The 19,889-nt window shown below is 38.8% G+C and overlaps 1 protein-coding gene across 4 annotated transcripts in view; it reads right to left on the bottom strand.

The window, feature by feature from the left end:
* Nucleotides 1-19,889, bottom strand: part of ALN (allantoinase) — a 264,097-nt gene that overhangs the window by 150,071 nt on the left and 94,137 nt on the right. The window contains exon 1 of one of the 4 annotated variants that reach the window (XM_089826355.1): nt 14,895-18,285. The exons of the other annotated variants lie outside the window; for them this stretch is intronic. Within the exon in view, the coding sequence (XP_089682481.1) occupies nt 14,895-14,925 (31 nt within the window). The 5' untranslated portion in view covers nt 14,926-18,285. Of the gene's footprint in view, nt 1-14,894; nt 18,286-19,889 lie in introns of those variants that run through there. 4 annotated transcript variants of the gene reach the window in all.

Below are 19,889 nucleotides of genomic sequence, written 5' to 3'. Positions count from 1 at the left end.
GACCACTAAATCTAATCCAGTCTTGGCAGCATGTTCACTCTAATAGAATCACGGACTTCAACAAAAATAATTCAAGCCAAAGTAACGTTGGGGGGTAATATTTGAACATTAATGAGCTCTTTACAATACAAGTTAAGTAATCAGAAGGAAAGGAATCTGAAGCCCTAATTGATTGATTGATAACGGGAGCCCTAATTGAACCCATGGTATCGAAAGCTCTATTTGAATCAGCAGTACCAAAAACCATAAGTGATACAACGGTAAAAGATTCAATGGAAATTGATGCCCTAATGATTACAGTGGTAAGTGATGCCCTAATTTTATATAGTGGTATTTAATGATAATCGTCTTTTGATTTTTGAATTAACAATATTGGATGGAAGTCGTTTTGTGATAATGTTATAGTGGTATTTGTGGACTAATCTAGGTGGTTGCAGAAGCATCCCTAGTTTGATTTCTATCTCAGTTTCCATGGTATGTGGATTTCACTTTCTGAAGTAAATTCTTTTGGATGGTGCTTTAAGTTTTTAGTTAAGAAATTTTGTTTAACTGATTTTAACCGTCAATCCCTTTCATATGAACGAAACTGATTTAATTATTTCCCATGAAAATGAAGTAATATCTGTATTTCTTGAAGATGTTAGTTGTTAAATAAGCCCCAAGAAATCAGGATGTTACATATGCTATCAGAGCGCTAAGTTCAACGCTGAAACCTTGGGTCCAACACAGTTTTTGAGAAATTGAAAATGTAAATTTTGAAAAAGATTTATTTTGCATAATTGCATAATGCAATCAAAACTTTAAAAAAACACTGGGAAATCGTTCAGAATAGCGGAGAAGGCCGAAATGATATAAAATGGACAAATGTATAAACTATAATATCATAAAGATGAAACATAATTAAGAAGATTAAATGATTGGCAAGTCGAGTGGTGGTGATGCAGGAGCATCCAGAGGTATAAGGGCAATCCTGTGTCACCCAAAAAATGTACTTAGACTTAGTTTCTGTTTCATGTGTTCTTATTTTTGGATACCCATTTGGGTTAAATAAAGGTTCCAACTCTCACAGTTCCACTATCAGTGTGCTAGAAAATCCCGAAAAAATAGGACCTTGTAATTGGGCCATCATTTCGGTGAACTAGGAGGTGTAAATTGGCCAGATGAATGTAATTGTGATTTAGAGCATTCCAGAGAAAGAATCAGGTCAAAAGGCCCTACGGTTTGAAAGTTATTGCAGTTTTTCGGGTTTTGGAGACCTCCTAAGAATGCTTCAAAGTCAAGTTAGGGGCATTAAATGACTTCGAAAAGGGCCGAAAAATGGGGGACGAGCGAAGCTGTCCATAGGGCTATAGAGTGCTTCGAGAGCTTTCCGGAAATGCAAACGGTTCGTCAATCAAAGCTATGGTTCAAAAGTTATGCCTCCCGGAAGTTCGGTTACCGTTTCTAGATTCTTCTAGATTTGCCCCGACTTCTAACGCAGCTTCTGGAACCTTCTATTTGGTCGGTGGATGCCTACTAGCACTTTCTACAATGTATTCCTAGTCCTTAACCCTCTGGAGTCTATTTAAGGAGATTCCTGGCATTGTAAAAGGCAGTTCAGAGTGGAGTTTGAGAGGAGGTACTGAAAGGAGAAATTATCTCCAAATTTATGCTATTGTAAGGCCTTAGGGCATGTTTTGAAGTTTATTTTCCCTGTACTGTTGTACTAGCTTATTTTCTCAGTTAATATAATTTCCCCCTTTTCTGTTGTGTCCATTCTGTTCTTGGGTTGCGATCCCATCAAGTGGTATCAGAGCTGGTTTTCCTGAGTGTGTAGACAGAGCGCCGACTGTGAGGCAGTTTGCACCAGGACTGTGTGGTTGTGGGTTCGAGTTAGAAGATGCCTCCACGAATAGAGCGTGGCGAAAGGGCCAGAGCTATTAATCCTGAGGAGGTTAGAGCCCTCCAAAGGCAGGTACAGGCATTGCAAGAGGAGCTCCGTAGAGGAGCAAATGTTGTCGCAGGTGATGACAGTGAGGATGACAATGAAGAAGAAGTAATAGGACTAGAAGGGGAATTTGACGGGGAAGTTCTGAATCATGCAGAGGAAAGGCTTTTTAGGGCCATTACTAAGTTTGGAAAAAGACCCACAATTGAAGTGGGTGTATTTTCAGGAAATCTGAAACCAGATGAGTTGATCGATTGGATCAATGAACTGGAAGAATACTTTGAGTATGAGGATATCAAGGACCCAGATAGGGTTAAGTTTGCAAAGGCCAAACTGAAAGGCCATGCCAAAATCTGGTGGCAAGAGGTTCAATTGGAAAGAAACAGAAGAGGAAAGGAGAAGATCACAAGATGGGATCGCATGGTGGACAAATTGAAGAAGCAGTTCATTCCTATGGACTACGAGCTTGATTTGTTTAAGAAGATGCATGGGTTAAAGCAAGCAGGAAGATCTGTCCAAGAATATATAGAGGAATTTTACCGACTCTTGATTAGAGCGGGGCATGCAGAAGCAAATAAGGAGAAGGTTGCTCGTTATATCAATGGGTTGCGAGCTAGCATCCAGGAGGAATTAAGTCTGGTAAGAATGACCAACGTTGAAGAGGCATACCAGTTTGCCTTACGAGTTGAAGAGAAGTTGAATAAAAGGTTTGAAGGAAGAAAAAGAGGGCGTGGTCAAGGAGGAAGGGGAAGCGGTAGATCATCTGGAGGCCGCAATGAAACCCAAAAGAAAAATGAAGATGCGGGTACTAGCAGGAACTAGAGGAATGAGGGTTTCAACCGCTCCCATGATCAAGACTTTGGAAATCAAAGAGGAAGAGGTAGAGGACGTGGACAAGGAAGAGGAGGCTTCCGTGGTACCTGTTTCCATTGCAATGAAGAAGGTCATCGTTCCTTTGAATGCCCTCAACGACAAGGAAGGACAGATAGGAGAGCTGAGGGCCAAGCTAGGGTTGCTCATGTGGATGAGGATACACAATCATCACATTCAGAGGATGCAGAAAGAGGAGAGACCTTGGTAAATGAAAGAGTCCTACTAAGTGGTGAGATTGAACCAGGACAACGGAGGAGTTTGTTCCGTACCAGATGCAAGTGTGAGGATAAGTGTTGTAACATGATCATTGATGGTGGTAGCACTGATAACTTGGTATCAGAAGAGATGGTCTCTAAGCTGAAGCTCAAGAGGGAGAAACATCCCCAGCCCTATCGGATTGCTTGGGTAAAAGATGATCATAAGGTCCTGATAAGTGAACAATGTTTAGTGAAATTCAAAATTGGGAGTTACCATGATGAAGTTCTCTGTGATGTTATTTCGATGGATGTTTGCCATCTATTGTTGGGTAGACCATGGCAGTTTGATAGACATGCAGTACATGATGGACATGCAAACACATACTCTCTGACAAAGGATGGAGTTCGCCACAAATTGAAGCCCATGAAAAAGGAAGGTGAAAAGGTATGTAGCAGTGCTAGGATTTGTCTTGTTGATGAAAGGAAGTTTTTAGATGCAATGAAACATCAACATATGTGCTATGCTTTGATTCCTAGGAAAGATAAAGAAGGTAGTAGTGAAATACCACTTGAAGTTTCAGATTTACTAGGGGAGTTTGGAGATATTATCTCTGATAATGTTCCAAATGGATTGCCACCAGTAAGGCAAATCAGTCATCAGATAGATCTGATTCCAGGAGCTAGTTTTCCTAACAAGGCTGCTCACAGGATGACTCCTACTGAAACAGAGGAGCTAAATAGACAAGTTCAGGAGCTGTTGAGGAAGGGCTTGATTCGAGAGAGCCTGAGTCTATGTGCAGTACCTGCAGTACTCGCACCAAAGAAGGATGGAGAGTGGAGGATGTGTACAGATTCTCGAGTTATAAATAGGATAACCATCAAGTACCGATTTCCTTTGCCAAGGATGGATGATCTTATGGACTGCTTGAGTGGAGCTCAATACTTCACAAAGATAGATCTCAAGAGTGGCTATCATCAGATACGGATTCGAGAAGGAGATGAGTGGAAAACAGCCTTCAAGACCAAGGAGCGTCTTTATGAGTGGTTAGTCATGCCCTTTGGATTGACGAACGCCCCAAGCACCTTCATGCGGCTAATGAATGAGGTACTTAAGAAGTTCTTGGGAAAATTTGTTATTGTTTATTTCAATGATATTTTAATTTTCAGCAAGACTTTGGAAGAACATTTACTGCATATGCGTAGTGTCCTTGAAAGGCTAAGGGAAGAGAAACTGTTAATTAATCTGAAGAAGTGTATCTTTGCAAAAAGGGAGTTAGTCTATTTGCGGTTTGTTATATCACCCGAAGGTCTCAAAATGGATCCAAAGAAGGTAAAAGCCATCTTGGAATGGCCTACTCCAAGATCTGCTACTGAGGTAAGATCATTTCATGGTCTGGTTAGTTTTTACAGGAAGTTTATTAAGAATTTCAGTGGCATATGTGCACCCCTAACTGATACAATAAAAGGGGATAGAAAAGAGTTCAAATGGACTGCAGAAGCTGCGAGAAGTTTTGAATTGCTAAAGAAGAAGGTAACAGAACAACCTGTGTTGGCACTTCCAGATTTTAGAAAGGTTTTCCAGGTGGATTGTGATGCCAGTGGCAGCGCTATCGGGGCTGTATTAAGCCAAGAAGGTAAGCCTATTGCATATTTTAGTGAAAAATTGAATGATGCAAAGAAGAAGTATTCTGTTTATGATCAAGAGTTCTATGCAATAGTTCAGGCCTTAAAGAAATGGAGGTATTATTTATTGCCAAAGGAATTTGTTTTGTATACTGATCATCAGGCATTACAGTACCTAAATAGCCAAGGTAAATTGAATCAGAGGCATATGAAGTGGGTAGAGTTCTTGCAGAGCTATACATTTGTGTTGAAGCATAGAAGTAGAAAATCTAACAGGGTTGCAGATGCACTAAGTAGGAGACAGTTGTTGCTTACAGTAATGCAGGTTGAAGTAGTTGGGTTTGATGAACTCAAGAATTTGTACCCTGAGGATCTTGATTTTGCTGAAGCATGGAAAGCTTGTAAAGAACCTGTTGTTGTAGATAGAACCAAGTGGTTAGACTATTTGATTCAGGATGGCATGTTGTTCAAAGGTAGTCAATTGTGCATTCCAAGGAGTTCCATGAGGGAAAATCTGATTAAGGAGAAACATAGTGGAGGGATGGCAGGACATTTTGGTCGAGATAAGACCATTGCCATTCTTAGAGAACATTATTTTTGGCCTCAAATTCACAGGATGTGAAGAAGTTTGTACAGAGTTGTCAGGTTTGTCAAGTTGCCAAGGGGTTTAGTCACAATACTGGCCTATATCAGCCATTGCCTGTTCCATCAAGGCCATGGGAGGACATAAGTATGGATTTTGTTCTTGGATTGCCGAGGACACAAAGGGGTAATGACTCAGTATTTGTGGTGGTTGATAGGTTCTCCAAAATGGCACATTTCATTCCATGCCACAAAACTCATGATGCTGTCCATATTGCAGACTTGTTCTTCAGAGAGGTGGTGAGACTACATGGTCTCCCAAGGAGTATAGTTTCTGACAAAGATACTAAATTTGTGGGGTATTTTTGGAGGACATTATGGAAAAAGTTAAGAACTGACTTGAAATTCAATTCCACGCATCACCCGCAGACTGATGGCCAAACAGAAGTGGTAAACAGAAGTCTGGGCAATTTGCTGAGATGTTTAGTTGGGGATAAGCCCAAGGGGTGGGATTTGATTCTACCACAAGCAGAGTTTGCTTACAATAACTCTATAAATAGGAGTACTGGAAAATCACCATTCCAAATTGTATATGGGAATAGCCCAAGGACTGCACCAAAATTGAGGAAGATAGAGCAAGGGGAGAGGACAAGTGCTGAAGCGGAAGAATTTGCTGAACATATCAAGTGTCTACATGAGGAGGTTCAGGCACACATTACCAAGATGAATCAAGAGTATAAAGCTAGGGCTGATCAAAAGAGAAGACAAGGAATTCCAAGTAGGGGATCTAGTCATGGTGCACTTACGAAAAGAAAGATTTCCCGCCGGTACTTACAACAAGCTGAAAATGAAGAAATTTGGCCCCTACAAAATTTTGAAGAAACATGACTCAGGAAATGCATATGAAGTGGAGCTGCCAGATGGTATTCACATTTCTCCCATTTTCAACATTGCAGATTTAACAGAGTATCATGATGATGGTGTAGATGAGGAGCTGGTGTTAGAGCCATGTCCAATTCCTGCTTCTAAGAAGGAGATAGAAGACATTCTAGATCATCGTGTGGGTAGGAGTACCAGAAACAGGCAGTATGAAGAGTATTTGGTCAAATGGAAAGGACGACCAATCGAGGACTCAACTTGGATTTTAGCAGCTGAGGTTTCCCATTTGAGATTTCCTCTACCATTCATAAAGTGACAGGGTCACTTTTCAATCTACCCTGGGTGTCTGATGCAGGAGCATCCAGAGGTATAAGGGCAATCCTGTGTCACCCAAAAAAATGTACTTAGACTTAGTTTCTGTTTCATGTGTTCTTATTTTTGGATACCCATTTGGGTCAAATAAAGGTTCCAACTCTCAAAGTTCCACTATCAGTGTGCTACAAAATTCTGAAAAAATAGGAACATGTAATTGGGCCATCATTTCGGTGAACTAGGAGGTGTAAATTGGCCAGATGAATGTAATTGTGATTTAGAGCATTCCAGAAAAAGAATCAGGTCAAAAGGCCCCACGGTTTGAAAGTTATTGCAGTTTTTCGAGTTTTGGAGACCTCCTAAGAATGCTTCAAAGTCAAGTTAGGGGCATTAAATGACCTCGAAAAGGGCCGAAAAATGGGGGACGAGCGAAGCTGGTCGATAGGGCTATAGAGCGCTTCGAGAGCTTTCCGGAAATGCAAACGGTTCGTCAATCGGAGCTACGGTTCAAAAGTTATGCCTCCCGGAAGTTCGGTTACCGTTTTTGGATTCTTCTAGATTTGCCCCGACTTCTAACGCGGCTTCTGGAACCTTCTATTTGGTCGGTGGATGCCTACTAGCACTTTCTAGAATGTATTCCTAGTCCTCAACCCTCCGGGGTCTATTTAAAGAGATTCCTAGCATTGTAAAAGGCAGTTCGGAGTGGAGTTTGAGAGGAGGTACTGAAAGGAAAAATTATCTCCAGATTTATGCTATTGTAAGCCCTTAGGGCATGTTTTGAAGTTTATTTTCCCTGTACTGTTGTACTAGCTTATTTTCTCAGTTAATATAATTTCCCCCTTTTCTGTTGTGTCCATTTTGTTCTTGGGTTGCGATCCCATCAGGTGGAGATCAGGTTTACGAACCCAACTTTGAAATCCTTCGCCAGGGTAGATATAGGTAGATGTGTCAATCATGAGATTTTTTTTGTTTGTTCAAATGCTTCAATCATTTAGGAATAACTGATGGGACACTCAAACCACCAGAATACTCAAATGGCAAGACCAAAATGATACATGTGCCTTATCCCAAGAGGGAGGGCCATTCTCAGTAGAGAATGAGAAGATTAAACTGGGTCCAGATGCCGAGGCTTGCGCAATCCAAACCAGCTCATATAACTTTGATGAGATGTTATATAAATCCATGATGATAGCTAAATAATTCTTTATGCAATTAATGGCAAAAATAAATTGTTATCTATTTGAACTTGAACTAAAGGAAAACGAAACTGTGAACCATGATCCTTTCTAATGTTGATTAAATGACAAAATCATTATGTGCTCCAGTATGGAGTAAACACACTTGCATAATTGAATCTATCAATGCTTGTTTACGGATGTAAACTTTTGACGAGATGGGCATGAAAGCCTAAGTCATACAAATGGAAAAGATAAACTTCCAGATATTTATAGATGAATGATGAGCTACTTGATAAGAATCTTATGAATTGTTTCAGATGTTTTATGATCTTGATTAGATATATGGTGATCTTGCATAGTATATCATGTTTTTACCCTTTGACACATTGCTATACATGGATAATACACATGCGATGTTGACTTTACATACTGGGCTATTGTATATTGCTTTGGAGATGAAGTGTATATTCTATCATGAGATGATTATTATAATGAAATGTTATTGTGATAAGATGGGCAAAGAGGCCAAGGTTACATAAATGGAAAAGCATGGATTCACTAACCCATTCCTGGTGAACTGTAAATTTGCAAGGATGATCTACCCATTAATTAGTGTCATATGCCAGATCGTACGTATAAGTGATTTAAATTATGATCAAGTTATGATCTAGAACTTCCTAGTTGAAGAATTCCAATTTTGAATACTTATCTTACTTTCAGTTATCAAAACCTGAAAACTCTCTTAAATGAAGACATCAATATGAAATCGAACTAAAGATATGGTGAGTGTCTACATGAGTATGACAGGAATATGAAATAGAATCAACTCAATTAATGCTAAGATGACCACAAGTACGATAAAGTAAACTCAGGTAAGCACGTGTTTAATTTTATGTTACCATGCAAGTATCTTTCTAGAAACTTTGAAGTAAAAATGGATCTTGAGTTTCGATTATGACTTTGATTTTGAAAAAGAAATGATATCACAATGCTATCTTGTATTTGGAATATTCTTTTAAGTGTCTAATTTACAGAAATCATTGAGGACAATGAAACACAAAGGGGAATGGTACATTACATTCCAATTTATACTCCTTTATAATTTTTGTTACAATTTCAAGTTCATTGAGGACGATGAACCACAAGGGGAATGGTATGTTACATCCCAATTTTTTACCTAATTTGAAATATAGTTGTTCAGGTTCACATGAAGTCAGTTGGCAATTTAATTTGTTATAATCTGGCAAAATGGTAAGATATTCATTATGATTTCAATTGAAGATAACATGCTAGTTGATCGTTAATCACGAATTCATGGAATTGAGATGAAGGTTAACTGTTATGATTATTTATGATTAAATAATTTATAATTTATTTACAAAGAATTTCCTTGCAAAAAACACGTCTAAGTGGTGGAAGCATTGTCAGAAAAGAATTAGGCAGGAGCATCACCATCACTGAGCAAATGGGTTGAGGACCTGGTGACTTGAAACAGGATACATCTGTGGGACCCACATGAGCTATTTAAATAAATAAATTGAGAAAATAATTGGGTTTAAATATAAAAAGTATCTCAAAGGATTTTAATTTACCTACATATAATATAAAAATGATTTGGCACCATTATAATTTAATAAAGTATGTTTATAAGTCCATATAAGATTTTAATAATATTTGAATTATAATAACATTTGAATTATTATAATTTTCGAATTACAACCTTCCAACTCTATTCTTTCCAATTTAATATTCTTTTCTTTTAAATGATAACACTTGGCATAATTAATCGATTTAATATTTGGCAATTTGAGTTGTCTTTTAATCTTTCCAACTTCTCTTCCAACTCTATCTTTTCTTTTTAATATTCTTTTCTTTTAACCGATTATCACCTTGGAATTCGAATAGTTTATAATCTTGAACCGGTGGAAGCCCAAAAGTCACGCCTTCTCATATTTCTGGAAGTCGTAAGTGAGAGGGGAGATGGTATGAACTTTAAATAACGAAACCAGGAAAGATTCACTCACAAGCACAAGGACACAAAAAATCTATCGGAGTTGTACCAAGTTTGTTTAAATGAGTAGTTGATAATGTGCATGCAATTCTATTACTTCAATACATGGCTGTCAAAAGCAGAAGCTTTGTACGAAATTCTACACTGGCTAGGCAGACATATGTAGCTGGCACGAAGTTGAACGCCAATGGAGCTCCGCTCTCGTCTACTAGATTTGCAGACCTCAATATGGTGATAGGAGAGGGAATACCGATTGGAGGAATTTTTATGATCATGGAGGACATTGAGGCTCCTTACCATCTTTTATTGCTACATTACTTTATGGCTCAAGCATTATTCAATAAGCATTCACTTCTCTATGCCAGTTCTTTTGCATCACCTCAAGCATTTTTAAGCACCTTGCAAAATGTTGCTCAAATAAAGGTTGGCAAACTTGAATCAGAAAGATCTCCAAAACATACAGAGGGAGAAAGCTTGAGGATTGCATGGCAGTATCAGAAAGTACTTTAATGAAAACCAGTCAGCTAAGAGTCATAGAATTCAACAGTCTGAATTGACTTCATTCTCTGGGACTACTAAATCTAATCCAGTCTTGGCAACATATTCACTTTGATAGAATCACGGACTTCAACAAAAAAAAAATTCAAGCCAAAGTTACGTTGGGGGTAATATTTGAACATTAATGAGCTCTTTACATAACAAGTTAAGTAATCGGAAGGAAAGGAATCTGAAGCCCTAATTGATTGAGTGATAATAGGAGCCCTAATTGAACCCGTAGTATCAGAAGCCCTATTTGAATCAGCGGTATCGAAAGCCCTAAGTGATACAATGGTATCAAAAGCTCTAAAAGATTCAATGGAAATTGATGCCCTAATGATTACAATGGTAAGTGATGCCCTAATTTTATATTGTGGTATTTAACGATAATCGTCTTTCGATTTTTGAATTAACAATATTGGATGGAAGTCGTTTTGTGATAATGTTATAGTGGTATTTGTGGACTAACCCAAGTGGTTGCAATTTGATTTCGTTCTCAGTTTCCATGGTATGTGGATTTCAATTTCTAAAGTAAATTCATTTGGATGGTGTTTTAAGTTTTTAGTTAAGAAATTTTGTTTAACTGATTTTAATCGTCAATCCCTTTCATATGAACAAAACTGATTTAACTGTTTCCCATGAAAATGAAGTAATATCTGTATTTCTTGGAGATGTTAGTTGTTAAATAAGACCCAAGAAATCGGGATGTTACAGAATCCATCACATCTTACTTAAAAAGGATGACAAAATTAAAAGACCGGTTATCCACCATTGGTCACACAATTGATAGCAAGGAGTTAACCACATTGGTTCTCAATGGACTACCAACATCTTGGGAAACATTCATTCAAGGGATAAGTTCTTGATCTAAACTTTCTAAACTTTGATCATTTAAAAACTAATTGCATTCAAGAAGAGTCAAGGCTGATCACAAGAGGGATTGATCCAAACTCCACTAATGAAGATATCCAAGTATTAAATTCTCACTCTCACAAGAAGGGTAAGAGAGGAAACTTCAAAAGAAAGAAAAATAGACTGAAATAGAAAATGCTCATCTAAGAGGAGGGATATGTCTAAAGTACAATGTTTTAGATCTGACAAATATGGTAACTATGCGAGGAAGTGTCAAAACAAGCCTAAACCTCAAGCATCCATTGCTGAAGTGAGTAAGGTGAGCTCGGACCCTGAAAGAATTGTATTTCAGTCATCCCTATCCAGTTATGTGCCTACCATTCTCAACACTTGGGTAATTAATAGTGGAGCATCTCATCATATCATAGGATTTAGAGAGAAACTAGATAGCTTGGTGGAAAACTCATATGAGGAAGTTAGCATTGGAGATAATTCCAACTACCCTGTGAAAAGAATCGGAACTTAAATATACAATTAAAATCGGGCATATGTCTCCAATTGATAGGTGTATTATTTGTACTAGGTGTCAAGCGTAATGTGGTTTCCATTTCATCCCTTCAAGACAAAGGATGTCAAATTAGCTTCATGGATGGTAAAGTTTTGGCATGGCCTAAGAACTCAAACACCAAGAAAGCTCACACTATAGGAGTTCAACATGAATGCTTATCTGTAAACAACATGAAAAAAAAAAAAGTGTCTAGCTCAAGTCTCATCACCATCCTTAAGCTCGGCCGTAGCTTCAACCTCACCCTTTGAGTATCTTGTCTGTATTCTACAAAGGCTTCTGAGGTAGGTCTTATAGGAAGGATGAGCCATAGCCCCTGTATGTGAGATGGACTCATGAACAACATTAGTAAGGACTATGTCTCTACATGCGTATGCATCTGCCAGTGCCTAAACGTGCTCTAACCTCCTCCTCTACCAAAGCCATAACCTCAGCCTCTCTATCTACCTTGTCAACCCACTCATGGTCTTCCTCAGTAAAGACTACATCGGTAGCTTCAATAAGCCACTCTGACTCTGAATTAATCTCCTCCAGAATGATCGCAGAGGAGTCACTAGCCAAAATTTGTGTGGTCCTAAGACGGAGGTTGTAATGAACAAAGACGATCATTCAACCTCTGCACGGATGACCTAGTTCGCCTCTTCGAATGGATATGCTTGAAAAAAATGAACCAACTGCGCTCACATTGAAGGCTACTAGGCTAACTCAAAATATAGATGGCAATCCTCTGAAGATTTGGGGTTGAGGACCCAAACATTTGTCACCATCACTCTGAATTAAGGGAAAAGAAACACAATTAATCTCATTTACAACTGCAACACTAAGGATAAATTATAAAATCAAAAACTAAAATGCATAAGCCATAAACTTAATAGTTAACTTTAAGAATATATTAATTTTACCTAGTTGTAATGATGTCTGAGCATATATGGCTATCCTACTAGAGAAAATCAACCCTTCCTTATCATTGAATTTGTCTAGCTCAATGGTTGCAACTGAGGCACTTCCATCACTACTCATCCTCTACATCATTGTATATAGGCCGGTTAGAACCTCCTCACCATTCTTAAAGTCAGGACAAAAACAAAATGTTGGATTCAATAATAGGTTGGTGCACAGATGGGCCTGTAGAGATGATTCTAACATCTCCTATAAATGATCTCCCAAATGGGGGGGCATAGTTCTCCTGCACTCCTACACACTAGAATCTAATGGCCTCCTTGGCCCTATCCATGCCCTAATATATGTAGCCCATAGAGGGCTTCTCCCCATCAACAGTTTGTAGGAGTGATACAATGTAAAAAAACATTTGAGTCAAAACCTAAATATAAAACTAAAAGTAAAACTAAATCATTAAACAACTAAATAATAAATAGTAATACTAAATGTTAAATTGTAAGAAATTTACCTCGATTATTTCTTTAGTAGGTGTAATGACCCTGAGATTTGTAATGAACCTCCAACATCGTCTTTCTAAACAATAAAATAATATAATAAATATATTAATTATTTTATATTAGTATGAACTAATATATTATAATTAATGAGAAAGGTGCATTAGATAATAATAATTAAATACAAACTACTATTAGTTAATAATTCAATTCCAGCATGGGAACGGCAATGTTATACTAGACTTGGCGAAGTAGGAGAGGCGGATTTTGTAAAACAAGGAAAAAAGAATGTAAATTCAAATAGATTGAATTTAAAAATCATCTAATACAACGGGATTGTTACTATATGATTGTCTTCAATGTCAACTTGTATAGAGGAACTAGATGATTCTAACAACTTGTTTTGTCTAACTCTAGTATTAAGGAAGTTATAATTCTCTTTTGGCATATGTGTGTTTGTACCCACAGGCTGGCAAGATTGAATGCTCTAATACCAATGTAAAATCCCATAAAATATACAAGTGAAACTAATGAAAACAACACTATATATGTGATTCTAGTAAAAATTATCAATAATTGATCAGACACCAGTAATGTATTTCATCAAACAATTGTTTATGACGGAAGTACAGCAGAAATCAAATAGATTTCCTATAGGATTTTGTATTTGAATATCTGAAATTGAAATATTTTTATACAACCAAAAAATTGTAAAATAAAACCTTATAAAATATTATGTGCACCTGAAATTGCTATGAGCATCTCCAATGTGGGAATCGCTATGAATGTTTCAATTGTTCATAGGGAATGAACTACTGCTGGATATTGTCACACCTTCATTTGGTAACATTGATGATAATGCAAATGAACAATCACGTCTTCGTGGGTGTTAAACGGTTCTATGCTCTAATAGTTATGAGGAACAAACATCCTGTGAAGAATTTCTCATGTCTGCTACCATCACTCATTGCCATATATCCTTGTCCGACAAGTCAACACATCACCATGCAGGTGAGACAACCTCTGTTGAATGCAATGGTCTTTGAACAAGCCTTGGCCAATATGATTAGATTCTTTTCTATGCGTGACACCTCTGTTATGATTCTTTTGTTGTAGTTCTCACCTCCCAATACAATGGAATTGACAAATGTAATTTGTCTTCTTCTTATATCTCTATCTATGATTATCGACTAGGCTAGTCAGGGACTAACGAAAGGATTCAACCCTATTACTTAATGATTTTCAAATTCAATCTATTTGAATTTACTTTCTTCTTTCCTTTTTTTCCAAAATCCACCTCTCCTTCTGCTTTGCCAAGTGTGGCTTAAAAGGATGGATATCCCATTGCCATTCCCATGTTGGAACTGACTTATTAACTAAAGTAGTTTGTATTTAATTATTTTGATCCATTGCACCTTTCTCATTAATTATAATATATTAGTTCATACTAATATAAAATAATTAATATGTTCATTATATTATTTTTTGTTTAGAAAGGCGATGCTGGAGAGTCATTACAAATCTCAGGATCATTACAGTAGGTGCCCAAAAACCAACAAACAAACATGTGCCTCAATTCTTCCCTTGATGCCAACAAGGGTTTCAGTGTGATGAAATTCAAGGCGAACCTTGTGCCAGGACGAGCTATCTCCCTATCTCTAGTGTATTTCCTCATTGTGCTGAGGACAAATGCATGATCGTAGATAAACTTACATATATTTTAGGGCCTTTCTACGCATGATTTGACCCACTCGAGTTTACCAATGTCCTCCAACAAGAGGTCAAGGCAACATGCCACACAAGAAAACCAAAATAATGTGGGGTGCCTCTCCATCAAAAGTTTACATGCTACAATTTTAAATTTATTAGAAATTTGCACATGTTAAGGAAGTTAGAATTAGAAAAGTTCAAATGGATTTATTTTCAAAAAGTGATAAGTTAAAACTCAAAACTTAAAAGTTTACCTCCAGCAACATAACTTGCTGCATTATCCATCACCACCTGTGCAACATTTTCTTCCCCTACCTCTGCTATGACTTCCTCAATAACCTCACATAAGTATGTGGTGTTTTTGACATGAAAGGAAGCATCAATAGAGCAAAATAGTTCATTATCATGGATTATCAACAAATAGCAAATTAACAAATCAAAATTGAAATTATTCAATCACATTTCACAATGCATGGAGGACAATAGAATGATCAATCACCTCCATAGAAAACAAAAAAAAATTAGTGTTTTATGACTCTTATCTGTCCAACCATCATTCATAATGGTACAACCCTTTACAGTCCATTCCTTCGGTGGTCCTATAGCTCAAGCTTCATATCCTCTACCATTTCATCTAAGAGATAGCCACACAACTCAGCCTCGGTAGGGGCTTCAAACCCCGGATCACAAACAGTTACAGCATCTATCATGCCTTGCCAATAATCTAACCTATCACAAATAGATTATGTTTAGAAATTTAGATGAAAAATCATTATGTAATATGAATCTATGATTAAACAAATAGAAATAATTAAATTTAACATTAAACTTAAAGAGAAGAAATAAAAAAGAATTACCTGGCTACAATAAATGAAATGTTGCAAAAGCACCAAAATTTGTAAATTTGTCCATTGGCAACACTATGAATCTCCTTGTTCAACCCCATGCTATCAAGCGAGGGTTGTGCGCCCAGAGTAGTGTATGACACAAAGTAACTATCCAATCAAGAGTTCTACACTCTAGGTTTGAATGTAATAGGACCAACCTAAGTATAAGAACTACTAGCACTAGCAATAGCAATAGCACAAGCACTGGCACTAGCACTAAGATGAAAGAGAGGCCTGGAAGAACCCTCTCCAACACAACATGTCGATGCAAATGCGGGAGCATGGGGAGCCAATAGCGCTAAACTGTTCAAGTTGTCTTTTCTTATTTAACTTCTCTTGTTCATGTGCCTCTAATACCAAATAGCAAATACGTTTTGCCTCAACAGTTTGTTGAGTGCACACGGTAATATCATGTTCAGGCATGGCAACAATATGGTATTTGAATCTATAGATGCTACCATAATTTATGTCTTGACAAAACATACATTTTGTTTGATGTTTTATTCTTCAAGAAAAATCTTGGGTATATTTCCAAGCCTCACCCTTTCTAGACATTGTGAAAAATGAAAGTTAAGGTTGCTGCAATAAGGAAATTAAAAAATTCAATTAAAAACTTAAACTAATAAAAAAAAATAGAAAACCCTACATTCTTTTTGAGAAAATTGTAAATACATGTGATGGAGCCCATTTTTGGCAAATTCATCAAGGAGTGCACTTTGCACAAATATGAAATACAAGTGGCTTTAGGGTCATGTGATGTGTTCACCAACAAATTAATGGGCTTTTAAACATCTTCAGAATTTCTAAGAATATATGATATTTGTTACTCCTCATCACACCAAACTGCGGATGATAGCAGTTGCAGATTTAAAGCTAAGAATATAGTCTTATTAGGAAGGTCTGTGAAGTTTTCAGTTAAAATATGTGATCCTGGGATCATACACTTTATCCTGATAGGTGCAGGCAAGAAGTAACTATGAAATGTCCATTCTTGATATCTTGATGATCTTTGTTGTCACTTTGCAACATATACAAGTAAATGACATAAGCAGGTGTCGACAGGAAATAAAGTAACGAGATGTACCTGTCGAGGTAACGGGATGTACCTGTTAGGGTAACAGGATGTATGTGTCAAGGTAACGAGATGTACCTATCAGGGTAACGGGATGTAGGTGTCAAGGTAACAGGATGTACCCGTCGAGGTAACGGGATGTACTTGTCGGGGTAACAGGATGTATGTGTCAAGGTAACAAGATGTACCTGTCGGGATAACGGGATGTACCCGTCGAGGTAACGAGATGTAATCATAGGGTATCGGGAGGTATGCCGAAAGGCCGACATGTATCTGCATTAGGATGTATCTAGAAGGTTCTATTATTGTAGTTGACATGTTGTATGTGGCCGACGGATACCTTCGAGAAGGTTCCTCGGACAGTATTTATATCTCCCTTCGGGATCATTGTAATCATCATCTTATCAAGCATAATGTAATGTTCTGGCATATGCGAATAATCTAAAGAGTCCTATTATTCATTGTCTGTGTGCATTTCTTAATTAATCTATGTGGTAAACATTTGGCGTCGTTGCCCAATGGACCTGGAAAGGCAGGAGAATGAAGAGTGATGCCGAATCAGCTGAACAAGAATAAGAACAAACTAAAGGACAAGGACGAAATACACACAGCACATGGCGATCTGATTTTGGCGCAACAAGCCGAACGCATAAAGAGATTCCAGAAGATTGCTGCCGACGGACGCAGAAGCGCAAAAGCATTGTTGGAGGAGACGCGACAGCAGGTGGAGTTGGTGGAAGAAGCCCACGATGAGTTTTTGAATTGGTGTTCGCCGAGGGAAGACAATCTAGACGGAAGAGAATCGACTCGCACGGCTCAGAGTGCCGAAGGAGCATACAGCGTGGACTGAACTCTTCGTCCAGGATCCACTTCCAGAAGGAACAGATTCACTTAACGGAGACCCTTCTTCACCAAACACAGTTGTCGAGATACCAAGTGTGAATGTCGGGATACCAAGTGTGAGCATCGGAATACCAAGCGTGAGCGTGAGGATGGCGGGACCAAAGGAGAAGTTACCTAAATTTGATGGTGATGGAGCAGCTGATCCCATTCGACATTGTAAAACCTGTGAAACGATTTGGAGGGCCAATGGCATAAGGGATACAAATGAATGGATGAGGCAATTTCCGACAACGCTACGGGGTGTTGCAATTGATTGGTTTACTGATACCGATCCACAAAAGTTAAACAGTTGGGATAACATTGAAAAGGAGTTCATCGCTGAATTTCAACTCTTGCGCGACGATAATGAAATTGTAGCGGAGATATTCTATACTAAGCAGGGGAAGAATGAAACAGTCCGAGTCTTCACAAGGAAATTGAAGGACTTGATCAATAAAATGGAGAATAAGCCAGCTGACGGGTTACAGAAACGATGGTTCATTGAGGGCCTTCACCCAAAGCTACGGAAGACGATGAAGAACGTGCCACCATCGACATACATTGAAGCATATAACCGGGCAATGAACCTGAAAAGTGAGCAGAAGACCAAGAAGAAGAAGAAGAATAGTTCATCTGATTCAGATGACGACGCCTCTTCAGGAGAAGATAGCAGTGATGATGAGGGTAGCAGCAAGAAGGTTCGTGCCCTTCAGAAAGACATGATTCGGATGATGAAGGAATTCAAGAACATGAACAAAGAGACTAAAGGCAATGAACTATGGTGCACGGAGTGCAAGAAGGAAGGCCATACGAAGGGATCCTGCCCAAAAGAGCAATTTTGCAAGATCTGCCAGATTATGGGACACTCGGTAAAAGAATGTCCTTTCAATCTGAAAACAAGAACACCGCATCAAGTGTTCCTGACACAGGAAGCATCTGCGTCTGCAGGGAGCGGGAACAACAGTACAGAAGGTGCCACGTCGGGAGGATATAGAAATAATTGGCGCGGTCAAAACAACAACAACAATAATGGCAAGAGAAGTCGAATCCAGTATGATGCGAATGGCCGGCCAATAGTTCAATCCCGCGCATGCAATCTGTGGGGTCACTTCGCCTAAGAGTGTACAACGGTGAACACGCCGAAGTTGCTATGCCGATGGTGTGGCCCTGGCGATCATGACGATGCTAAGTGCCCAAAGTCCGGAGTAAACTTGATTACTGTCGACACGGACGAGGAAGAAGTTCTAGCTATCACTCAAAAGCAGGCGAAGTTCTACCCTGATCTGATGGAGGAAAAGAAGAGACTGGAGGAAGCCTGCACAAAGATCCAGAGAGCAACGCAGGGAGAAACAACACACGTGAAGGACACACCTGGTACCTCTGTATGAAACTGCGCAGAACAAAACATTGTACAGCAAATATTACAAGCTGAGGTACCCGTCAAGATAAATGACTTATTGCTCACTATGCCTCAACTCCGTAGGACACTCATGAATATAGTCCCGATTGCTAAGCAACCAGTAGAGCGAGAAAAGGAAAAACAGGGGGGCGCAAGTGCAGAAGACCCGATGTTGTTAGCTCTTTCATCGGGACGCTATCCGGCGGTTGTCGAAATGGGCATTCTTGAAACTGTGCTAACAGACATGATCGTAGACGAAGGATCTGGGGTCAATGTCCTGCCAAAGGATACTTGGAAAAAGTTGGGACAGCCGACATTGTGGCCACCTACCTTCCAATTGTTAACAGCCAATCAACATGAAATCAAGCCATTGGGAATACTCACAGCGCAACCAGTGACGATTGGAACACAACCATTCCTGTTGGACTTCGTCGTGATTCCCCTAAGGCAGAAAGGGTACGATGCTATTCTGGGTCGGGGGTGGCTGATACAAGCCAAGGCAAAGCACGATTGGAAGAAAAATACTTTATCACTCAAAAGCAAAGGCCGGAAGTATGTCATCGATTTGCACACTCAAATGGTCGGGGAAGAAGCCCTATCGCCAAATTCCGAAGGAGAAGAGGATGAAAAGGGGCAGAGTATGGAACCAGATCAGGAGGGAGTTCTACGACTGGAAGGAGATGACAATTTGGATTCAGTAAATGGTCTCCACCATTAGCAGATAGAGGACTATGAATTGTTTCAGAGCTGCAACGTACTGACAATAGAAGAACACAATACTGACGAATTACCAAAGGAATTCACCGAAATGAAGGGGATGCGTCACTCGATGTGACCCCGACACATAAGTTCACTGAAGGGGAACCCATCAAATATAATGAAGTCACGTTGCACACCATGAATTTGGGAGACGACGCTGAACCACAGAACATACTCGTGGGGGACAACTGGGACCCAGTACTAAAGGCAGCAACATTCAAGATATTTTTAGAGTATAAGGATGTGTTTG

Source organism: Cupressus sempervirens, chromosome 4, assembly GCF_028749045.1.
Source record: "Cupressus sempervirens isolate cs-2001-9-10 chromosome 4, ASM2874904v1, whole genome shotgun sequence".
NCBI classification, from domain to species: Eukaryota; Viridiplantae; Streptophyta; class Pinopsida; order Cupressales; family Cupressaceae; genus Cupressus; species Cupressus sempervirens.
This window is presented reverse-complemented; position numbering and strand designations above follow the sequence as displayed.